The sequence below is a fragment of the Oncorhynchus tshawytscha genome, linkage group LG17, assembly GCF_018296145.1.
Source record: "Oncorhynchus tshawytscha isolate Ot180627B linkage group LG17, Otsh_v2.0, whole genome shotgun sequence".
In the NCBI taxonomy this organism is placed as follows: Eukaryota; Metazoa; Chordata; class Actinopteri; order Salmoniformes; family Salmonidae; genus Oncorhynchus; species Oncorhynchus tshawytscha.
This window is the reverse complement of record NC_056445.1, coordinates 18,961,603-18,984,102: the sequence shown is the minus strand read 5'-3', so window position 1 is coordinate 18,984,102 and position 22,500 is coordinate 18,961,603. Positions and strand designations below refer to the sequence as shown.

At 42.2% G+C, this 22,500-nt stretch overlaps 3 protein-coding genes across 9 annotated transcripts in view; 1 reads left to right on the top strand and 2 right to left on the bottom strand.

The window, feature by feature from the left end:
• Positions 1-8,139, bottom strand: part of itfg2 (integrin alpha FG-GAP repeat containing 2) — a 13,033-nt gene extending 4,894 nt beyond the window's left edge. For 2 of the 4 annotated variants that reach the window (XM_024377224.1, XM_024377225.1), the window contains exons 1-9: positions 7,799-8,139; positions 7,199-7,294; positions 6,974-7,015; positions 6,678-6,855; positions 6,417-6,556; positions 5,405-5,559; positions 5,006-5,154; positions 3,721-3,812; positions 3,513-3,630 (exon numbers count right to left, since the gene is read on the bottom strand). In XM_024377224.1, the coding sequence (XP_024232992.1) occupies positions 3,513-3,630; positions 3,721-3,812; positions 5,006-5,154; positions 5,405-5,559; positions 6,417-6,556; positions 6,678-6,855; positions 6,974-7,015; positions 7,199-7,294; positions 7,799-7,894 (1,066 nt within the window). In that variant the 5' untranslated portion in view covers positions 7,895-8,139. Of the gene's footprint in view, positions 1-3,512; positions 3,631-3,720; positions 3,813-5,005; positions 5,155-5,404; positions 5,560-6,416; positions 6,557-6,677; positions 6,856-6,973; positions 7,016-7,198; positions 7,295-7,419 lie in introns of all 4 variants that reach the window. The other 2 variants (XM_024377229.2, XM_024377228.1) reach the window with 2 other exon arrangements.
• A 3,788-nt stretch (positions 8,140-11,927) lies between these two features.
• Positions 11,928-13,743, top strand: LOC112217272 (achaete-scute homolog 1a). Its single transcript, XM_024377535.2, has 2 exons — positions 11,928-12,717; positions 12,870-13,743. The coding sequence occupies exon 1, from the start codon at positions 12,118-12,120 to the stop codon at positions 12,700-12,702; it is 585 nt and encodes a 194-aa protein (XP_024233303.1). The 5' UTR covers positions 11,928-12,117; the 3' UTR covers positions 12,703-12,717; positions 12,870-13,743.
• A 2,951-nt stretch (positions 13,744-16,694) lies between these two features.
• Positions 16,695-22,500, bottom strand: part of LOC112217196 (AT-rich interactive domain-containing protein 1A) — a 73,874-nt gene continuing 68,068 nt past the window's right edge. For all 4 annotated transcript variants that reach the window (XM_042300347.1, XM_042300350.1, XM_042300349.1 and 1 more), the window contains 2 exons: positions 22,123-22,192; positions 16,695-17,971 (listed from right to left, as the gene is read on the bottom strand). In XM_042300347.1, the coding sequence (XP_042156281.1) occupies positions 17,720-17,971; positions 22,123-22,192 (322 nt within the window). In that variant the 3' untranslated portion in view covers positions 16,695-17,719. The remainder of the gene's footprint in view (positions 17,972-22,122; positions 22,193-22,500) is intronic.

The window sequence follows — 22,500 nt, the reverse complement described above, 5'->3', positions numbered from 1 at the left end:
GCGTTCATCGTTACACATTCCGCATTTATTCCTTGTGGTATTACTATTATTTTTATTATCCTCTGCGCTGTTGGAAAGCGCCCGCAAGTTAGCATTTCACTGTTACTCTACACCTGTTGTTTACCAAGCATGTGACAAATAACATTTGATTTTTATTCTCGTCCATTTCTTTAATCCTCTTTTTAGATAACAATATGATCTCTCTCTGCTCTCAGAGAGCCACTGGGGCTCGTGCAGAGATTGGAGAAACAGCATTTGACAGAGCCTGAGATAAGAGGATGAAGCTTGTTTATGTGAGCCTGAAATCCAACACTGCCATCTAATGGTGACATGAGCTGGAAACATACTGAATTAACACTGTCTATATCAGGTATTCACAAATTTGGGTACCCAATGCTGTCGGGGGTACGCCAAATTAAAATGTGATTCCCGTTTAAAAATAATAATAATTGTATTTAAAAATATTTAAATTCTTCACATTTTCAAACAGTCCATTATATTTTCCAACAGGACTATACATTTGGGTGAGTTTTTTTTCTCGCCAGAGTAGCCTCGTTTCACTACCAAAAATACAATTAAACCATCTAGTGTTCAGCAAAATAACAACACAATGTCAAATACAGGTAGCCTAGTCAAATAATTAACATCCAATCACATTAACCGTTACTCTCTCGCGGGAATTCCACTAACAGTCCGTAGGTACCTGGGAAAGCACCAAACAACAGACAGGGACGTTGGACCATCGAAGAGGCGCAAATATGATGAGAACTACATGGATTTGGGGCTCACTTATATTGGGAGTAGTGCCTTTCCTCAGCCACAGTGTGTTATATGTGCAAAAGTACTATCTCACAACACAATGAAACTTTCCCTCTTCCGCAGATATTTAGAAACAAAACATGCCAATTTTTTAAATAAGCCACAGGAGTTTTTTGAGCAAGAATTAAGACAAGTTTCAAGTATTAAGACATGTATAAAAGATACCATTAATAAGAAGCTAGAAGCGTCTTATATGGTGAGCTACTGAGTGGCTAGATCAGGCAAGCCCCATACTATTGTGGAGGACTTCATTCTTCCTGCTGCCGTGGATATGGCTGGGACAATGCTGGGGGAAAAGGCCCCAAAAAAACTATACAGACAATGGCTTCATCAAACAACACATCAGTGACATGGCAGGAGATGTTTTGAAACAATTACTGCTTCGCATACAAGCCAGTGAATTGTTACAGCTGGATGAGTCAAGAGACGTGGCGGGCCTGGCACAGCTCCTGGTATATGTCCGTTACATTTATGGGAGGTCCATTAAGGAAGACACCCTCTTCTGCAAACCACTGGAAACCAGGACAACAGGAGAGAATATTTTTAAAGTACTGGACAGCTTTGTGACTTTAAATTAACTTTGGTGGTCAATATGTGTTGGTATCTGTACTGATGGCACAAAAGGCATGACAGGGAGACAGTGGAGTGGTAGCTCCCACTCCACATAACGGACATATACCAGGAGCTGTGCCAGGCCCGCCACATCTGTTGACTCATCCAGCTGTAACAATTCACTGGCTTGTATGCAAAGCAGTAATTGTTTCAAAACATCTCCTGCCATGTCACTGATGCGTTGTGAAACATTGGCAGCATCCACCGAGAGGCTCTTGCTGCCAAAGTAATGCCTAACAGTTTGAAAGATGTTTTGGACACCACAGTGAAAATGGTTAACTTTGTTAAAGCAAGGCCCCTGAACTCGTGTATTTTCTGCACTATGCAATGATATGGGAAGCGACCATGTATCACTTTTACAATGTACAGAAGTGCGCTGGTTATCAAGGGGAAAAATAGACACGTTTTTTGGAATTGAGAGACGAGCTTAAAGTTCTTTACTGACCATAATTTTTACTAGTCTGACTGCTTGCATGATGACGAGTTTCTCACATGACTGGCCTGTCTGGGGGATGTTTTTTCTCACCTGAATGATCTGAATCCAGGATTACAGGGACTCTCTGCAACTATATTTAATGTGCGGGGCAAAATTGAGGCTATGATTAAGAAGTTGGAGCTCTTCTCTGTCTGCATTAACAAGGACAACACACAGGTCTTTTCATTATTGTATGATTTTTTTGTGTGCAAATGAACTCAAGCTTACGGACAATGTCAAATGTGCTATAGCAAAGCACCAAAGTGAGTTGGGTGCGCAACTACGCAGGTACTTTCCCGAAACGGATGACACAAACAACTGGATTCGTTATCCCTTTCATGCCCTGCCTCCAGTCCACTTACCGATATCTGAACAAGAGCCTCATCGAAATTGCAACAAGCGGTTCTGTGAAAATTGAATTTAAATCCGAAGGCACTGCCAGATTTCTGGATTGGGCTGCGCTCAGTTTTTTGCCTTGGCAAATCGCGCTGTTAAGACACTGATGCCCTTTGCAACCACGTACCTATGTGAGAGTGGATTCTCAGCCCTCACTAGCATGAAATCTAAACAGGCACAGGCACAGACTCTCTCCAATAAGGTGGAAAAATTGCAAGATTATGTTATAATACTTTTATTGTATCAAATGGTTGTTTTATGCAACAGAATAGAGTATTCTGTTAACTATTGTGTGTGTGTGCTCTACTGAGGATGGGTCTCTGGGAGAAAACACTGACAGGAGATTTACGATGTCTTTGGGTGATAAAACCTAAAGAGCATTCCAGAGCATGAGTTAATGTTTCTGTTCTATACCGTAGCAGGGAGAGATGGTTCCAGTTTGGAGTCGGAGGGCCAGACACTGGTCTATACAATGAATACTGTTGACCAGCAGATACGGTCTGCTATGTATTATAGGTATATTTCATACAGATCTTAACCTTGTGACCCATTTTATACATCTGTTGTTCGTCATGTAGGTTGAAAGTGGTGTATCTTGGCTATAAAAGACCTTTCGTCTCTGGGCTCTCAACGAATCATCTTAGCGTGATTCGCCGACCAGCCATCGCTATTGCAAAGCTCTCACTAATAAGGATTCAGTTTAAGTATAACTCTGACTTGTGTGATAAGTTTGTCTCTCCTCATTTGATGATACAGAAATTAACCACCACACCAATACAACATTGCAGAGTTATGTGCATCCTTTCAAGCACACCCTTCTCATGAACCTGTGGTGAGTTATTCACAATTTTTTATGAATAAAGAGCAAAATTATTGATTATTATTATATTATTATTATTTGTGCCCTGGTCCTATAAGAGCTCTTTGTCGCGTCCCACGAGCCGGGTTGTGACAAAAACTCACACTCATTCTTATGTTTAATAAATGTATCGTATAGTGTGTGCGTGCGTGGCAGGCTTACAATGATGGCAACAACAAAAAACATTTGAGCGTGCGCTGACCCTGGTGCTCGAGGGGGTATGCAGCTGGAAGTTGAATGTTTGAAGGGGTACGGGTCTATAAAATGTTTGGGATCCACTGGTCTATATCCTTTGCTTAGTCATCACGTAAATCAGACATACATAGGTGAGGGATATGACTAGAGTCTCACCTGCACAGAAAGCATTGACGTTCTCGTCAAACTGGAAGCGCACCACCATGCGGTTGTGGTCGATGATGTAGGTCTGACCATCCCAAGCACACGCCACCACCTCCTCTCTGCCATCGCCCTGGAGACAAGAGGCACAGTCACAATGTCAAAAACCGCACAGGCACAAACGGTCACAAAAAAAATACGTAGATTGTTTTTGTAAACTCACCGTGACGTCCAGCTTCTGCAGAGAAAAGAGCTGGTGATCCACCTGCACTGACCATTTCAACTGCTCTGAACTGTCCATCAGTTTCAGGGTGCCTGGAACACAAAAACACACAATCACGTTAACCACATACTCACGTTAATCACATACTAAAATGACCAACATTTTATGCTTAATATTGTTAATGGTATCAAGGGTATTGTTTAAACTGCATATAATACGACAGTCTGAGAAAAAAATACAGAGAACTTAAACAACTCAAGACCTGCAGATCACTGGTTCTCACGAGGTTAAGGAAAACATTAAATGGAATGAATTATTTCTGTGGTTACAGCAGCAGTCTGAGTGCTGGACACCAATTTTGCCCTATTTCCTTGCTTCGGGCTCAGGGATGGAGACATTTAGATGACGATGTTTAAGGTAACCTTTATTCACAACCATTTCTGTCCCTCAATCTCTCCTGAAAACACCAACAAGCTTTGAATCGAAATCCAAATACTTGGAAAAATCCTCTTCATATTAAACTGCAACATTATCTTCATGCGTCACCTTTATTGCTTTAAATAAAATGGCTGTAATATGATCTGGTTACATTTCACTTTTCCCTCAGCAGAATTGCTCAAACGTTGATCCTAATTAGGGTACACAGGCATGTCAAGCCCTCTCTTGGTGCATCATTATTAGCCCATCTGTGACTGGCCCAGACTCTCTAGTAAGATAATCCTATTGGTTCCCCTTTTCTTTAAATATTGATAGTCTCTCCAGGAGCTCACAGAGCCCTCAGCCTGCTCAACCACAACCAGTCTCCTCTGGTAACATTCACCCACAACACCTTCCTCCGTTCTACATGCCTTTCCTAGTTCTGAGCGACCTTGTTAGACATTATAATTGGTGAGAGTAAGAAAGGTCTTCCTTTTCCCCTTAAGGGGGCTGCGGAGCAGGCTAGGCAGATGTACTGCCTGCCAGAGATATCCTCCTTATAGAAACCTGCTGGACATACAGAGTCATGTCTGTTGAGATAAACAGGTCAGTCAGGTATCTTCACAACCACATGTCATATAAACCTTGGATCTGATTTTTTGTTGTTGCTGAGCCCACTGCAGTTATGATTTCGCTCATTATTTTAGAAGATAATTGACTGCCGTGATGTTAACACGTCCTATCTGAACACATCCTCATTAGAATTCTGTTATGAGACTGACTGCGTACAAAAGTTTAGAGTGGTCAGTGGTGCGATTAGCAAATTACGCAGCGTTGCTCTTCTGAACAACTCAATTAAGACACTTACCATCTAGAGTACAGAGGGCAAACAGGCCGCATTTAGAGGAGTCGCCTTTGGAGCCTCTGCTTATGCTCCCGATGAGATGAGTGGAAACGTTCTTGTTGTGGATCCGACCAGTGGTCAGATGCAGAATGATGTCTCTGGAGGGACCCTCGCTGTGACAGACACATTAGAAACACAGGACGATACCAACATGAACTGGCACAGCTTATCTATAATTAGACAGCCAAAGCACTGTTATATGTCTACTACATGTATTAATACTGCATAGGTATTAGGTGCTCTGCATATGTATTAGGTTCTCTGCATATGTATTAGGTTCTCTGCATATGTATTAGGTGCTCTGCATATGTATTAGGTGCTCTGCATATGTATTAGGTGCTCTGCATGTCCAGTGGTATGTACCTGCCAGGAGTGGGTGGAGCCTCCTCCCCAGGCCCCGCCTCAGAGGAGCCCTGTTGTGTCCATGTGCACAGCAGGATGGCAAAGCCACAACCAGGCTGGGACACCATCAGTTCAGGAAGACCCTCTAGGTCTGGATTTACTGACAGGCTGTCCACCTGTCACAGGAGGAAATAATGGATTAGAAATAGTAGAGTGTACACTTTACAGGATGTGAAGTCACCCAGTGTTATGTGGGGTTTATATGTTGGGCCAGAGTTCAACTCGGGATAACCGGTCATACAACAAATCCTTAAGAACTAACCTGCTCCGGGGCAGGCTAACTCCACGTACCCTGAATGAAATGACTGAGCCGCGAGTTGAGGATCATTTAAATCAGATTCACTCCCTCTTGCAAAGACTGCATCATCCCCTCCATTTGAGGAAGATGACTTATTCAATATTTTATTAATCCAATGTTTTTTGTGTGTGACAAAATAGTCATGTTAAAATATATCACATTACAGATTTAGTAATGATAGAATGCATTTTAAACGTCACGCAATGTAACACTTTTGTGTGACTTCATGAATAACAAATATCAGTAGGAGTGGAAAGAAAGGTGCTCGTGCATTGATAAGCACACCAAAGACAGCCTTAATGATAAGTTAGAAAATAAAGATGGCACTTCTAAAATCCTTTATCACACCATAGCCTGCTGAATTTGCAAAATAACTTTTCCTTCATTTTTTATTTCAGAACAAATAAAAATGTGGCACTAATTAATTCATGGACGAATGTTCCAGCATTGTCTCAATGAAGAGTTCGACTAGCCATGTGCGACATGAGCAGTTACAAGCCTGCTAGTTAGCGGCAGGCGGACGAGCAATTTCCACCGTCGTAGAACGGACCAAGCTTGAGCTGGAACGTAAATCTAGCTGAAGCTAGTAAGCTTTAGAAAACCCTGAGTAGATTGCTTCGTAGGATAGGAGTTCAGTCTTTGATTGACATATTCCATGTTTGTGTATAGACTTGCCTGTCCCTCCAGAAGCCACTTCTTCAGCAGGACCAGCTGTCCAGAGCTCAGGTCTGAAGAATCGGTAGGCTCCTCCCAGCGGAACGCTCTCACCACACGGTCTGTGTATCCCACTACAAGCTCACTGCGCCCATCCCCATCTGCAAAGCGTGTACACACACACATACACAGTTGAGAGTAAAGCAGTCAAAAACAGAAGCGGTCAATCGCATTGAGGGTGCCTACATCTAGGGCGAAATGGGTGTAGAACAGAGAGGTTACCTATGTCACTAATAAGGATGACTTTGGTGTTGGCAGGAATGTGCTGAGAGAAGCAGGGTTTCTGGTCGTCAGAGAACAGCGCCTCCTGCTGGCTGGATGAATCTGACTTGGCTCCTGCCACTGCAGACAGGTCAAACAGGTGAAACCATCCCTCTGCACCCACAGCAACTACAAAGTTCTGATGGATAAGTTAAGGCAGTGAATAGTTAGGTGATAGCACACACTGGATACAAGGGGGAAAAACACAAATATTCCTCATCTGACTGAAGGACTATGCACAGTTTCTGCACACCCACCCTTCCTTTGTTGCAGATGTCTCCAACACCAACACAGGTGAGCTAAAAATAAACCAAAAAGATAATTCATTAAATATTTGTCTAAATCTGCTAAAATAACAATATAAATCAGATGTGCAGACAGCGGTGTTCAAATTTCCTCTTTCATGCCACTACAGTTGTACTGAAATGTGCTGACATTTGAACTCAGAGAAGTGATCAAATGCCCTCTAAGCAGCCACTTACCATGCCCACACATGTTCTAGTGATCCAAGGCTTGGCGTCATCGTTCTTGTACACATGCAGCTTTCCACTGGTGTCACCCACAATAAGTTCATTCAGCTGTTCAAAAATAATAACAGCTCATGTCAAGGTTCTGGTGTCAAGGTTTCCGTAGATATAAGACATGTTGTCTTAAATATGTTGAAGGTCAAGGAACGTGATAGGAGTACTGTTATGGCATCTACCATTTCACTCTTGACCCTCTTATCGTGACTGGAGGGAATGAGTCAGAGACCCTCTAAAGCAGGAGTTGCTATTTACAGTACAGGGACTAGAAAGGCACAGCTGGACAATGAATGGGCAAGTGGAGAGTGGGCAGAGCAGTCTATGACTTCTGAAAAATTATTTATGTTGCCACGTAGGTGGGGGAAATAACTGGCAAAAAAAACGAGTTGATACATGTCATTGGTAGGCCTACAATATGTATAACTGGCCCTAAGAGGTGGATACACTAACGCCGTGAGCATTGAGACTACACACAAGGATTTTCAAGGATTGCCAATGTCCGAAAACATGGACACAAGGAAAGATCCCTGAATAATTGTCTAGCTGCTGATACTTTACCGAGTCATTGTCCGCATCACCAAGACAAATTGCATGAGGGAAAAGGGTTCCGGGGAAATCAAAACTAACACGCTGAACATAGCTCAAGGACCGCATATCACCAGATAACAGTTTGATAGCTGAGCTGGACACTGACAGCTGCAATTTGCACCATCCAAAAGCAAGTTAGAGAAACATCAAGTAGGTTGCTGTTTTAAAGCGTATATTTTAGCGTTGTTTCTGCTTTTAAACTTGGCGTGATAACTATTATCAACCACTAAAAATACCAGAAAGCTGTAGTGAAGTTATAAAACGCGAAGGTTTGTACGCTCTTCCTTAAACAAAGCACACGTGATAAATAAAAAAAAAACAGTACGGAAGCATACTCCAGACAAGCTTCACGCGTTTTGTAATTTGCGATTTGTATGGTCACGTGGCGATATCTATTGTAATCATACAGATATCGTTAGTTATTGATTAATAAAGACCAAATTAAACAGCCAACAAAAATATATTATATTGTAACATAATCCCTGCATTTGTGTTTATGTACAAATAATGAATCCCACCAGCTGATTATTCAATTGTTCATAATATAGCCTCATGTCACATTCACATGTAGCCTAGTAATTCCAGAATATACTATGATTGTAAATGATAAATTATAATGTCAGTGAGCTAAAATAATAACGTGGTAGACTGCTGTGGGCATTAAATAAAAAATATTTAAAAACTCAGTACAAATGCCATCAAGTTAACATAGACTTGAAAGGCATTTGGGTGATGCACTGTCAATCCTCTAGAGGGTGCTGCAGTACAAGACAAAATATTTTACAACTATTTCACCTCATGCATACTGTCTAGGGACCCAAGGCCCTTCTGACCCATATGACCCTTTGAGTGAGTAACCCAAGCCACCGTTGGTTTGCCTATATATTAGGCCTACATGTTTGAAAGGCCTACATTTGTTGGTATATTCTCAGAAGTGTGGAATCATTTCAGTGCACATAACAGCCTGTGGACAGTTACTGCAGCTGAGCCGCTGTTTTCAGTGATCTCCAGTGGTGTAAAGTACTTAAGTAAAAATACTTTAAAGTACTACTTAAGTAGTTTTTTGGGGGTATCTGTACTTTATTTTACTATTTCTATGTTTGACCACTTTTACTTTTATTTCACTACATTCCTTAAGAAAATAGTGTACTTTTTACTCCATACATCTTCCTTGACACCCAAAAGTACTTACATTTTGAATACTTAGCAGGACAGGAAAATAGTCAAATTCACACACTTATCAACTAAACATCCTTGTTCATCCCTACTGCCTCAGATCTGGCGGACTCACTAAACACACATGCTTTGTTTGTAAATTATGTCTGAAGGTTGAAGTGTGCCTGTGGCTTTCTATAAATAAGAAAAAATAAGAAAATGGTGCCATCTGGCTTGCTTAATATAAAGAATTTGAAATTATTTATACGTTTACTTTTGATACATAAGTATATTTTAAACCAAATATTTTTACTCAAGTAGAATTTTACTGGGTGACTTTTACTTGAGTCATTTTCTATTAAGGTAGCTTTACTTTTACTCAAGCATGACAGTTGGGTACTTTTTCCACCACTGGTGATCTCTCTCTTTCTATGTGTGTGTGTGTGTGTGTGTGTGTGTGTGCACGCGCACGCACGTGCGTGTGTGCGTGTGCAGGTAGTCATGACCAATTAAACAGCTGCACATCACTGGCAACAGACAAGACTGGATGATTGTCCACATAGACTGTAGGGAATTTCAGATAAATATTCAGTTCAGCATCTCTTCAATAGGCTAACTGCTGAGAGAAGTTGATTCAGATTACTCAGATGCCTTGTGATGGCATGGTTCATTACCATTCACTCCAGATGTTCCTGACAGGTCTCATTAATTAATCAAATGCATAGCACAGCACTTTTCTTTTACTCAATAAGTAAAACAAAAGCATCAGATAGATGTTTTAAAGTAGCCTAATTTTAAACGTCCCAAACTTTCAAAATAAAAGTCCACTATACTGTCATGTACGCTATCTAGACAACACTGTACACTTCAAATGTCTTATTTCAGATATGGTCTTTCATCTAAAAACTCTAGTTTTTTAGCACAATTGAATAGTTAATGCAGCTGAATATAGGCGATGCCATTCAAACATTTTTTATTTAGACCTATTCATTTTTTGAAATTGTTGGTTAAGATAAATCAGAATTTTGATAACCGTGATCACTGTGTTTGTATCTTTCAGAATGCATTCAGTGGCGGCTTTTCACGTTATTATAAGACTGATCTTTTGTAATACACCTGCAGAAATGATACAAAGAATCAGTGCCATGGGCGACCCCCAAACGACCACATTATTTAAAAAAATTAACACCACAATTTAGTTTAACAGCTAACAAATTGAAAATTAATCCCGCATATCACATAGGGATTATTTCCCAGGACAAATGGACCCTTATGGGTTTTGTTTTATGATGTCTCAGTGAACTCCAAAAGCAGAAAGACAGAGGTGTTTCAATGGAGACTCGGGTGCCCAGATGTCATATGAATTATTACACTCGTCTATGACTGGAACCCTCGAATAGAGGGAGCGCTCTGCCTGCCTCTGGAAGATCTGCAGAAGAAACAAGTCTTTACAAAGCGCTAATTGGACTCTGGAACCGCACTGACAGGGCATGCTAGATAGGTTTCAGAAAGCCGACGATGGCGAGGGGGCTAGGGGAAACTGAATAGAACCCACGCTTCTTTTCTAAACTCTCTTGCTGTGCAAAAAAGGGAGGAAAAAGAAAAGAAAAGTTGGTGGGGGCTGGGTTCTTCAATGCAGGCTTGATTTTGAATGCCACAGCCAACACAGAAAAATTTCACAATTTACCCCCCCCCTCCCCTCAAACACACACACACACACACACACACACACACACACACACACACACACACACACACACACACACACACACACACACACACACACACACACACATCCCCATGAGTGGAGTCGGTTGGTTTTGTTCTCAGTGAAAGACATGTTCTATTATGCTGCCCTTTAAAATAAAACAAAACTGTCGAAATACACTGTGTCGAGTCGTTACTGTAACAAAATAGGGTGTATCAAATCATACACAAAACATCCTCGAATGCGTCCTTCTTATGGTTCTTCTCAGATTTACCCTTCCGTTTCGCCTCTCCGATGTTGATGATTAGCTCTAGCCTAATGAAAGTGGAAAATTCGCCTCTGCTGGACAAAGCTCCATTCTTTGAAAGACGAAGCATTCAAATGCGGTTGTAAAAGTGTTAACAATAAACTGTGGGTCATCCAAGACTGTGGGGTCTGCTTGTGCCTGCCAACCCGACAGTGTTCAAAACAACTTACAGTCAATGGGGTATATAAGGTATACCTTATAGTATACTGGCCATACTTTATGGACTGCAAAGACAATGCAAACAACTAAATCTTAAATCTTTTATAAGCGCCTTTAAGGTCCGTCAGAGTTTGAGAGCTGCCTTTCAGCACTACTTTTCGGTCCACTTGGGAAATTGGTGATCTACATGCGTAAAAAGCTAGTAGAGCCTAATAGATTCGCTTGTATAAGCTATTTAAAAAAGTATATATTAAAAAAAATCTGAAGTTGTTTGATTCACCCATAAAGGGACACGTTTTACTCATTTTACACATACAATTAAATTACACCTCATTTGTCTTTCGATCTAGATCTTATTTTAAATTATATCAAACTGTGGCCAAATGTTATGAACAAGACCCTCAATCTCTCATACGCCATGAAACAATTCAATATATCTCGCAAATAAGGTGCATTTCTGAACCAAAGACGCTCTATTTTTATACATTTTCTATGAGGAGCATCATGCGTAATCATGCAATCCGGTGGTAGATTTGCAAAGCAGAGTTGAATGAAAAGTAACATTCTATTACTTCTCAAAACATCTGGAACAAGTCTGCATGCTGCAACCAGTTGTGATCTGGTGACTGTTTGTTCAGTGGTTCAAGTGGCACGCGTCCGGCGTACGCTTTGCAACAGCACAGGAGCCAAGGTGAATACAACTAGCACGAGGAGGAGGCGTGGTCAGGTCCAGCGCGTGGGGTTGCCAGTGTATAAGCCCTGTTACTAGCCTTTCTCAGGACTCAGTTCAGACTGAGGAGTGTGCGAGGCAGAAGCCCACAAGACCGCCCATTAAACAAGGCTAAAGTGAGCATTAAGCCACACGTGAACGCCACGAGCAGGACGCACTGCTACCGATCTATCCAAAGAAGAACTCTGAGATTCTCTGCAACTCTTATTTTTATATTTTAATACGTGCCAATGGACATCACAGCCAAGATGGAAATAAATGTGAGCCAGCAGCAGTTCATTCCGCCCTCCTGCTTCTTTGCTGCCGCAGCGCAGAGTATCCAGCTCAGCCCTACCAGCAGCCAAGGGAGCGGCAAGTCAGCATCCAAGGTGAAGAGGCAGCGCTCATCCTCGCCAGAGCTGCTAAGATGCAAGAGGAGGCTGAATTTTGCCGGCTTTGGGTACAGCCTGCCACAGCAGCAGCCGCACACCGTGGCGCGGCGGAACGAGAGGGAGCGCAACAGAGTGAAACTTGTCAACAACGGCTTCGCCACTCTCCGGGAACACGTCCCCAATGGCGCGGCCAACAAGAAGATGAGCAAAGTGGAAACGTTACGGTCCGCGGTGGAGTACATTCGCGCACTGCAGCAACTTTTGGATGAGCACGACGCCGTGAGCGCGGCGTTTCAGTCCGGAGTCCTGTCGCCCAACAACTACCCCAACGAGATGAACTCCATGGCAGGCTCTCCAGTGTCCTCCTACTCGTCCGATGAGGGGTCCTACGACCCTCTCAGTCCCGAGGAGCAGGAACTCCTGGACTTCACCAACTGGTTCTGAGCATCAGCCTATATGGTACGAATGTTTTTATAATAGGCCTATCATTCATATTCTACAAGTACTGTATTATGCTTTGTTATAATGAATATTTGCATTATTACGTTTTCAAGATCAACTGAAAATAACTGAACTAATGTCTTGCCTACTTTTCTTGTTCGTTATTATAGGAATATGGATCAATTGAATGATGTAAACCCTCAGCATGTGCTCGGGAGGATCACAGAGGAGCTCGCGCCTTCTAGAACAAGACGCACTGAGCTGGCGTTCTGCTCCGGTCGTCCACGAACCAGTCCACCTAAAGGTTCGGCCTTGCAACCGGAGAAACTGCGGACATGCAGGCCAGTGTTGAGCCAAGCGCCAAAGGACTAAAAAGAAAACGGGCTCTCCATGTCTGACAGCATGGGAATCCAACATTCCAGCACATTCGCCCACGAAAACAACATTTCAAAAGTGATTTTACATCAGCACACAAAACATAATTTAAAATGTTGTTCTCGAACTATGCTTAATCCAATCAAAGAACATCAACCCTTCTTTGTAAACTCCTGTGACATTTAGTTCTAAAATGCTTCCAATGTGCGGATTTTATTATATGAAATTCTATATCAAACATGTTTTTGCAATATATCAAGATATTTTTGTATGTAAAGATATTTTTTTAGATGTTTTCTTTTGTATATATTTATATTGATAAGTTGCTCTTACCTCTTGCCTATTTTAGACTTGTATAATGCTCTGCAGCTGGCTATTCTGTGTATGGTCATTGATTAATGAGGTTTCAAGAAGGGGTTTGACACTCCGACGTTTTATTTTTAGCACCAATGTGTCTTATTTAATAGGAAATACATGTTATTGTACATGGAGTTCACGATGATCAAAGGTTATGCAGCTATTGTCCAAACAGAGCACAATGGCGATTCATTGTCTATTGCTATACTGCCAGCTCCACACTGCCTTTACTTGTATCATGTTGGTTGAAAAGAGAAAAGCCTATAACCATATTTTCTACACTCTAGTCTCATAATAAAACATTTTCTAGTATTTCCTTTTGTACCTCAGACTTTTTACGTTTGCATTTTACATTCACTTTTAGTTACAGTGTGTTTTGACTGGAGATGGAATGGGAGAAAGGATATAGGAGAATGGGGGATGAAATATATTTCTGCTACATTTTTTAAATAGAAATATAACCTATTTTATGCACACTTCCACCAACGAATTCGTGCCATATTACACATTTTACGCGTGTCTCCATATGCGTAAAAAAAAAACGGTACATTCTGTAATATAAGGTATTAACATACAAATAGAGTAATACAACAATAGTAAATTCGATTCCTCAAGAATCCAATAGCCCTGTTTATAGCCCGGGGGCACTTAATGGGGTGATAATACATCTCGCCTGGCGTTAGGCTAGCTGAGACGTGTCATGAATTTTGGAGTGTTGATGCTGCATGTCAATTCTGTTGTGCACCAGCTCAATGCTGCAGCGCGCAAGCGCGTGCATATCAGAGAGAGAGAAAAATATGTAGCTAATGTGTAGCACCCAAAAATAGCACTTGAAAAAGTCACAGTTGTGACAATGGCTCCGTGAATCCGTCTATGCCATCCTCTCAGTGAAATCCCTTACAATAAACTCTAAAAACAACTTTAGTAAACGAAACTGTATAAATAACAGTGAATTCTATCAGCTGACTATGTTTTTGGAACTTCTAATATATTGTGCAATTCTGTAAAACAAGCAATTCTATTTGTAATTGAAACCGACTTATTTCGTTGACAAACCATCAAAATGACGATTCTGAATCATATAGAACTTTAGGGTTTAAGCTCTGAAAATAAAGTTAAATGCAATGACAAGAAAACACGTAAAGCTTGAAACGTTATTCTCGTTTAGCCTACGTGTAAATGATCTCACCTGTGGTAAATTGCAGGTGCCTACAGGGTAAAAAATAGACATTCAAACAGTTTTGCAAAGAGTGCACAAAACATTCTGCTTCACTGTAGGCTATATATTGAAACTGACATTAAGCATAATCAACGGGAAGGACATAATTTGTACTTATTTGGTTATACTCAGGGTAGCCTAGTGGTTAGAGTTTTGGACTAGTAACCGGAAGGTTGCAAGTTCAAATCCCAGAGCTGACAAGGTACAAAGGCCGTCAATGAAAATAAGAACTAAAGTTGGTAGGCTTGTTTGCCTTGGTTTGTAAGATTCAATCAACGAAACAAAGAGCGATTAAATATTTTAGATTACAATATGTCTAGTTCAGGTACCTATCTATTCCCCGAGGCCAAGAAGCATCGAGTTTGACAGGTAGGACGCGTTTGCTTCGAGGCGCGTGCCTGGTTTAATGAGTGAATGCGGTTGTCTAGTGGTGGAGAGGAGACCGCGCATTTTATTGGCTGACGGCGTGTGCCTTTCATACAGCAGCGCGCGACTAGCACTCAACAAATGCCCTTGCGAAGAAAAAAACAGTTTAACCATTTGTTGCGTGCAAGCTGCCAGAGGGAATATCGTCTAAGAGTGCCAGGTATTGTTCACCACTATCTCTAGCTGAAAGGGTTATTGCTGTTACCACAATACAATATACAATTCATTGACACCAAGATAAATCATTAATGAAACATCAGCTATGCTGTTTATCAGGTAAAAATGTAGCCACATAAGAATATATTCGAAAGCTTGGCTACAAGGCCTACATTTTATTTGAGTGGAGCCTAGTACCACATAAAGCCTGGGCATTGTGTATAATCCACCATTATCTAACTTTCTAGGTGGACAAATACTGATTTTAAATCTATTGCTGAGACCAAGTTCTTTATAGACAGGACACAATGTGTATTTTCTGAAACCTTTCTGAAACCTTAAGTCAGGTTTCCTTGATATTACGAAAGGTGTCCCACAGTGTTCGATTTTGGGTCCTGTACATTTGACTAACTACAATATATAAACAATATTGGTTTGCCTGTCCAAATGTGTAACCTTCACTTGTGGGCATACTGCTGTGTATAATGCTGCCCCTCTCTGTTGACAAGGCTCTATCTGATCATCAATCTGCCTTCATTGATTTACAGAAAACCTTTATTGACCTCAAACTAGTATGAAAGTATATGTTTTCTAGAGCACATGTACTTTAGATTGTGTGAACATCGATTGTGTCCCTGCATGCAAATATCTGGGCATCTGGATAGACGATGGGCTGTCTTTTAAAAAGCATATAGATGATTTAGTGAGGAAGCTGAGAATAAAATGGGCTTCTTCTGTAGAAACAAGTCCTGCCTCTCGCTTAATAGTAGCACGCAGATCATTTTATCGACATTCCTACAGTTCCTAGACTATGGTGACATCATCTATATGAATGCAGGAGCCACTTCATAAACACCTTTAAATGCAGTTTAACACAGCACCTAATTTTATTACTGGTGACAGGTTCAGTACACATCACTGCCGCACGGACATCATTAATAACCTTTAGACATAAGAGTCACTGTATCATACCCGGTCTCAGGGATGGCTTACTCTGGAAATCCCGTCTCTGCTTTCAGTTTGTTAGCACTCCATGTATGGAACAATCTACAGAGTTACGGATGTGGTGTGGTGTCTTTTGGGGAGGTCAAATTGTTGATTGTGGACCTCTTTGCTGAGGAATGGGATTGTTTTCTTGAGTGTGTTTGTAATTTTGTATAGGCCTATTTGTATTATATTGTATTTAGTCAATTATGTATATGCTGGGCTCGCTTGGTAAATAGACCTTGCCCTCAATGGAACTCCCTGTTAGCCTTTTACTACAGTGGGCTACGTCAGGGTCACAGTCTTTCTTGGTAGTCAAACAAATCTACTGTACTTTGAAACAAAAGTATACACCTCACACACAGTTATGGCCTTAAATTATAATTAGGCAACTGAAAATGTATTACATTTTGAGTTTGCATCCAAACATTATAGTTTATCTACATCACAGAAGACTGAAACACGAAACCATTTGACATAGAAACACAGAGTTTTCGTTGTAAAAAAAATATTGTTTTGATTCATTCTGAAAAAAGAATAACATTCCACCCATGATTGCACTAGAGGGCGGTCTGATCATTTGACTGCCGGAAAGGGTTACAATAAAGATGAAATAAAAATAGAGCTTACCAAGAAGGGCACAAGACACAAAAACGACAGGCAGTATGTGTAGCTCTCTTTGGTACCCTTATTAGGCATCATAGAATTTCTATGACACAGCTACCCTAAAACAGCAATGAATGGTCTGAACAATTCCATGACCGCCTGTCAGAGTGCATTAACGCTTTCCTCCCCGACTCTGTCAAGCCTGAGGGAAATTAAATAAAGAACTGCCATATCTAATTTGTAATTTCTTGCCGGACCCTCTCACTTAAAGCTGAGGGAGATGATTGAAAACACATAGGAGATTTAGGTTAGGTCATGCTTCATTTATTTTATTTTCATAATGCCACATTACTCAGTTACTAAAGCGGTGGAGAGCCATTATATTCACCCCCCCCTATCTTAAAAACCCGCACAAAGGTTTGGCATAAATCATGCATTAAATCAATGCTTAATTTGTGCAAAAGTTTGAAGTTGCACCTGCATCTTGCATTTTAGGATTTGGTCCCCCATGAGCAACAATTGTGTATCCCTTGTCTAACTGGAGTCTAAACGTGTTATGTCCCTATTCAGTGCATTACCGATGCATGAACCGCAACTGAAAATCCCTGCATATTTCAGTACCATAGACAGCACCATTCTCAAGCTTAGACGTCCACCTTCAGTAGGCTATTTATCAATGCATATTCCAAAGGGTGTCTCCAAAGCCCCTTTGAAGAAATTTCTCAGAATGTCGACCTTGTTACATGAAATGTGCCCCCCACCCCCCGAAAAAACCACATCTCAAAAACAGCTTTAAGTGCATTGGCTATCGTTTTAGAAAGAGAACCCTGGAACCCTGTTGCCACAGTGTGTGGTAGCTAATGACAGATAGGGTTCAAGCCTGTGTAGCCGATGACATCACAGGTTGCTGGAGTCATCCAGTGGGTTGGCGATGACTGAGTTGTGGATTAGGATGAAGAGGGGCAGGTACGCCAGGAAGTCCAGCAGGTCCAGGGAGCTGATGTGTCGGAGCTCCTGTTTGATGGCTTCCTCTTGTTCTGGTCGGATGCCCCCGGCCTTGAGCTCCACCAGGAGCTGCTCTGCGCTGATACAGCCCTGCTGGGCCACAGCGCCCCCTGACTGCCCCTCCAGCAGGAACATGAACAGCTGCTGTAGAGGGACAAACATCATGTCAATACAGGTGGAAAAAAAGAGGGGCCTTTTCAATATGCAATGGTGTGGACTTGATTTAGACAGGGCAGAGGTGTGTGTGTGTCTTTGTGTACGTGTGTGTCGGTCGGTGTGTGCCTCTCCTAGCGTCTCATGTTACATCGGCCTGTTTCTAGTCTTGTATGAGTGCACCTGTTTGCACAGTTAAATGCATTCTAGGTAATAATTGGGGGGAGGGGGTATAATCCTCTGGCAATCAGCCCATTTCTACCCTCCAGCTCCTGCAGCCCAGTTAACAACCCTATCCCTACCACCAGCTCTATAATTACAAAGCCTTCCTCCACCTAGACCAGGCTCAGTTTCCACACCCATGGCCACATGCTTTCATGTTCCCTATGTGCCTTTCAGCAGCCCCGTCGGCCTGCCCTCCCCATTTGAATGCGACGGGCTGCCTTGCCTCTTGTGAATGGCCATCCTATAACCCTGGTCCATCTGAGATGAGTGGTAGTGTGTCTCAGGGCTGATTAAATGGAGGGAGGGGCGGAGCGGCGCGGGAGGTACACCGCTGGGCACTTTAATGAGATTAAGGCCCCGCAATCCATGAATGCGAAAAGGAGCCTCTCTCTCTCTCTTTCTATAGATGCACTTGGTCCTTCTGGAAAAAGCTAGTTTTACTAAGCTTGCATTTGAAATGCCCTTCAAAGTGTTTACCAAGTCTTTATTTCACTGTAATTACCCTCCCGGGGCCATGAAAGAGGGAGAGGTACCGCAGGTTGGAAGAGATCTTGTGATGTAAGCATGAAAATACCTTGATGAGAGTGATTATGGTAAATGTTAAACTATACATGGTAAAGATGGGCTTTACAGTTAGAGAGTAAGCAAACTACCTGAATTATATTGAATATCATTACCACATGAATATACAGTGCCTTCAGAAAGTGGGATTAAAATGGATTTCATTGACATCGACACAAAATACTCTGTAATGTCAATACATGTTAGAATCACCTTTGGCAGTGATTACAGCTGTGAGTGTTTCTGGGTAAGTCTCTAAGAGCTTTCCAAACCTGGATTGTGCAACATTTACCCATTATTATTTTCAAAATTCTTCACGCTCTGACAAATTGATTGTTGGTCATTACTAGACAACTATTTTCAGGTCTTGACATAGATTTTCAAGCAGATTTAAGTCGAAACTGTAACTCGGCCACTCAGGAAAATTCAATGTTGTCTTGGTAAGCAAGAGATTTGATTGTAGATTTGGCCTTGTGTTTTAGGTCAGGGTTTCCCAAACTTGGATCTGGGGCCCCCCGCTGGGTGCAAGTTTTGTTTTTTGCCCTGCACTACACAACTGATTCAAATGACCAACTCATTATCAAGTTTTGATTATTTGAATCAGCTGTGTAGTGCTAGGGCAAAAAACTAAAAGTGCACCCAGGACGGGCCCCAGGACAGAGTTGGGGAAACCCTGATTTAGGTTATGGTCCTGCTGAAAGGTAAATTAGTCTCCCAGTGTCTGATGGAAAGCAGACTGAAACAGGTTTTCCTCTAGGATTTTGCCTGTGCTTAGCTCCATTCTGTTTTTGTTTTTTTCTGAAAAACTCCCCAGTCCTTAACGATTACAAGTATACCCAAAACCCAATGCAGCCATCACTATGCTTGGAAATATGAAGTGGTACTCAGTAATGTACTGTATTGGATTTTTCCCAACCATAACACTTTGTTTTCATGACAAAGAGTGAATTGCTTTGTCACATTTTTTTGCAGTATTACTTTAGTGCCTTGTTGCAAACAGGATGCATGTTTTGGAATATTTTTTATTTTGTACAGGCTTCCTTTTTTTCACTCTGTCAATTAGGTTAGTATTGTGGAGTAACTACAATGTTGTTGATCCATCCTCAGTTTTCTCCTATCACAGCCATTAATCTAACTGTTTTAGTCACCATTGACATCATGGTGAAATCCCTGAACGGTTTCCTAACTGAGTTAGGAAGGACGCCTGCATCTTTGTGGTGACTGGGTGTACTGATAAACCATCCAAAGTTTAATTAATAACAACACCATGCTCAAAAAGATATTCAATGTCTGTTATTTCTTTACCCATCTACCAATAGGTGCCCTTCTTTGCGAGGCATTGGAAAACCTCCCTGGTCTTTGTGGTTGAATCTGTGTTTATTTAAAAAAATATATATATTTGTTTTGAACCTTTATTTAACTAGGCAAGTCAGTTAAGAACAAATTCTTGTTTACAACGCCGGCCTGCCCCGGCCAAACCCCAATGATGCTCTCAATCACGACCGGATGCGATTCACCCTGGATTCAAACCAGTGTCGCCTATTGCACTGAGATGCAGTGCATTAGACCGCTGCGCCACTCGGGAGCCTGTGTTTGAAATTCACTGCTCGACTGAGGGATCTTACAGATAATTGTATGTGTGGGGTACAGTGATGAGGTAGTCATTCAAAAATCATGTCAAACACCAGTATTGCACACAGAGTGAGTCCCTGTGTAACGTCTGCTTCCAACTCACACCCTCAAACACGTAGATCCCCCTGAACGCAGCTCACTTTCCAGCTCATACTCTCAAACACCTAGATCCCCTGAACACAGCCCACTTTCCAGCTCATACTCTCAAACACCTAGATCCCCTGAACACAGCCCACTTTCCAGCTCATACTCTCAAACACCTAGATCCCCTGAACACAGCCCACTTTCCAGCTCATACTCTCAAACACCTAGATCCCCTGAACACAGCCCACTTTCCAGCTCATACTCTCAAACACCTAGATCCCCTGAACACAGCCCACTTTCCAGCTCATACTCTCAAACACCTAGATCCCCTGAACGCAGCCCACTTTCCAGCTCATACTCTCAAACACCTAGATCCCCTGAAATCAGCTCACTCTCCAGATCCCAATCACCTGAATTCTAATCACCTGTTCACACACCTGTATGTCATTATCACACACTATTTAGTTCAGTTCTTTGCAACCCATCACTGTGAGGTATTGTTTGTTTTGTGACACACGGCATTCGGAGCGCTGGGTTTCCCTTGAATAACTCCCGTGTATGAGAGTTGTTGCCTGCCTCACTAATGACGCCTTTAGCCTATTCCCTGCCTGTACTTTAGCCTATCGGATGTCCTGTTATCTACCTATTGCCTGATCTCCCGAACTACGTTACTAGCCTTTTCCCTGCCTGTACTGTTGCCCTTTTGGACCCCCTGTGTGTGGCCTTCTGCTTGCCCCTGGACCCAGCTACCTGCCTCCTCCTGTGTATGACCTTATGCTTGCCCCTGGACCCAGCTACCTGCCTCCTCCTGTGTATGACCTTCTGCCTGCCCCTGGACCCAGCTACCTGCCTCCTCCTGTGTATGACCTTCTGCCTGCCCCTGGACCCAGCTACCTGCCTCCTCCTGTGTATGACCTTCTACCTGCCCCTGCCCCTGGACCCAGCTACCTGCCTCCTCCTGTGTATGACTTTCTTCCTGCCCCTGGACCCAGCTACCTGCCTCCTCCTGTGTATGACCTTCTACCTGCCCCTGGACCCAGCTACCTGCCTCCTCCTGTGTATGACCTTCTACCTGCCCCTGGACCCAGCTACCTGCCTCCTCCTGTGTATGACCTTCTTCCTGCCCCTGGACCCAGCTACCTGCCTCCTCCTGTGTATGACCTTCTGCCTGCCCCTGGACCCAGCTCCCTGCCTCCTCCTGTGGTCCATTGCAATAAACACCTGCTGCGCCCTGCACTTGAAACCAGCTCTCTGTCTCCCCTCGTGTTCATTACACCCTGCAACTTATTATGTGAATTGTGAGGCACATTTTTACTCCTGAACTAATTTAGGCTCGCCATAACGAAGGGGTTGAATACTTATTGACTCAAGACATTTCAGCTTTTTCATTTTGAATACATTTTTAGAAATTTTGAAAAAACATATTTCCACTTTGACATTATGGGTTATTGTGTCTAGGCAAGTGACACAAAAAAATATACATTTAATCTACAGTGTATATTTTAAATTCAGGTCATAACACAACAAAATGTGGAAAAGGTCAAGGGGTGTTAATACTTTTTGAAGGCACGGTAGACCATCCATACTGAAGATGTTGATTCAACAGGCATGACATAATACAAACCAAATGTTGTCATTACCTTTGCTTTGTATAGCTTTAATGCCAAAGAATGGAAGTCCATTTTGCATATCAGGGAACGCATAAATACACTGGAAGAAAAGAGACACAGACAGTGTCATTCAGGAGACAATCATGCCACTGCAACTCTAAAAGATTTTGGTCCCTCAGAGGAACGTAAAAATCCCTCTCCTTTTGAAACATCCTCTTTGTCATATAAATATGCACACGTACGGTCCAAATGAATCTCTCTACACCTCTGTGTGGATATCTCTACAGTGTCACAATAGTGTTAGGGTAAAGGGGAGAAAGAGCGAGTAAACAGAAAAACAGGAGAGGTGGCCCAGTTGGGGAGGTCTGGGTCCCTGTGGCGGGTGTTTTTTGGCGGGGCTCTCCCATG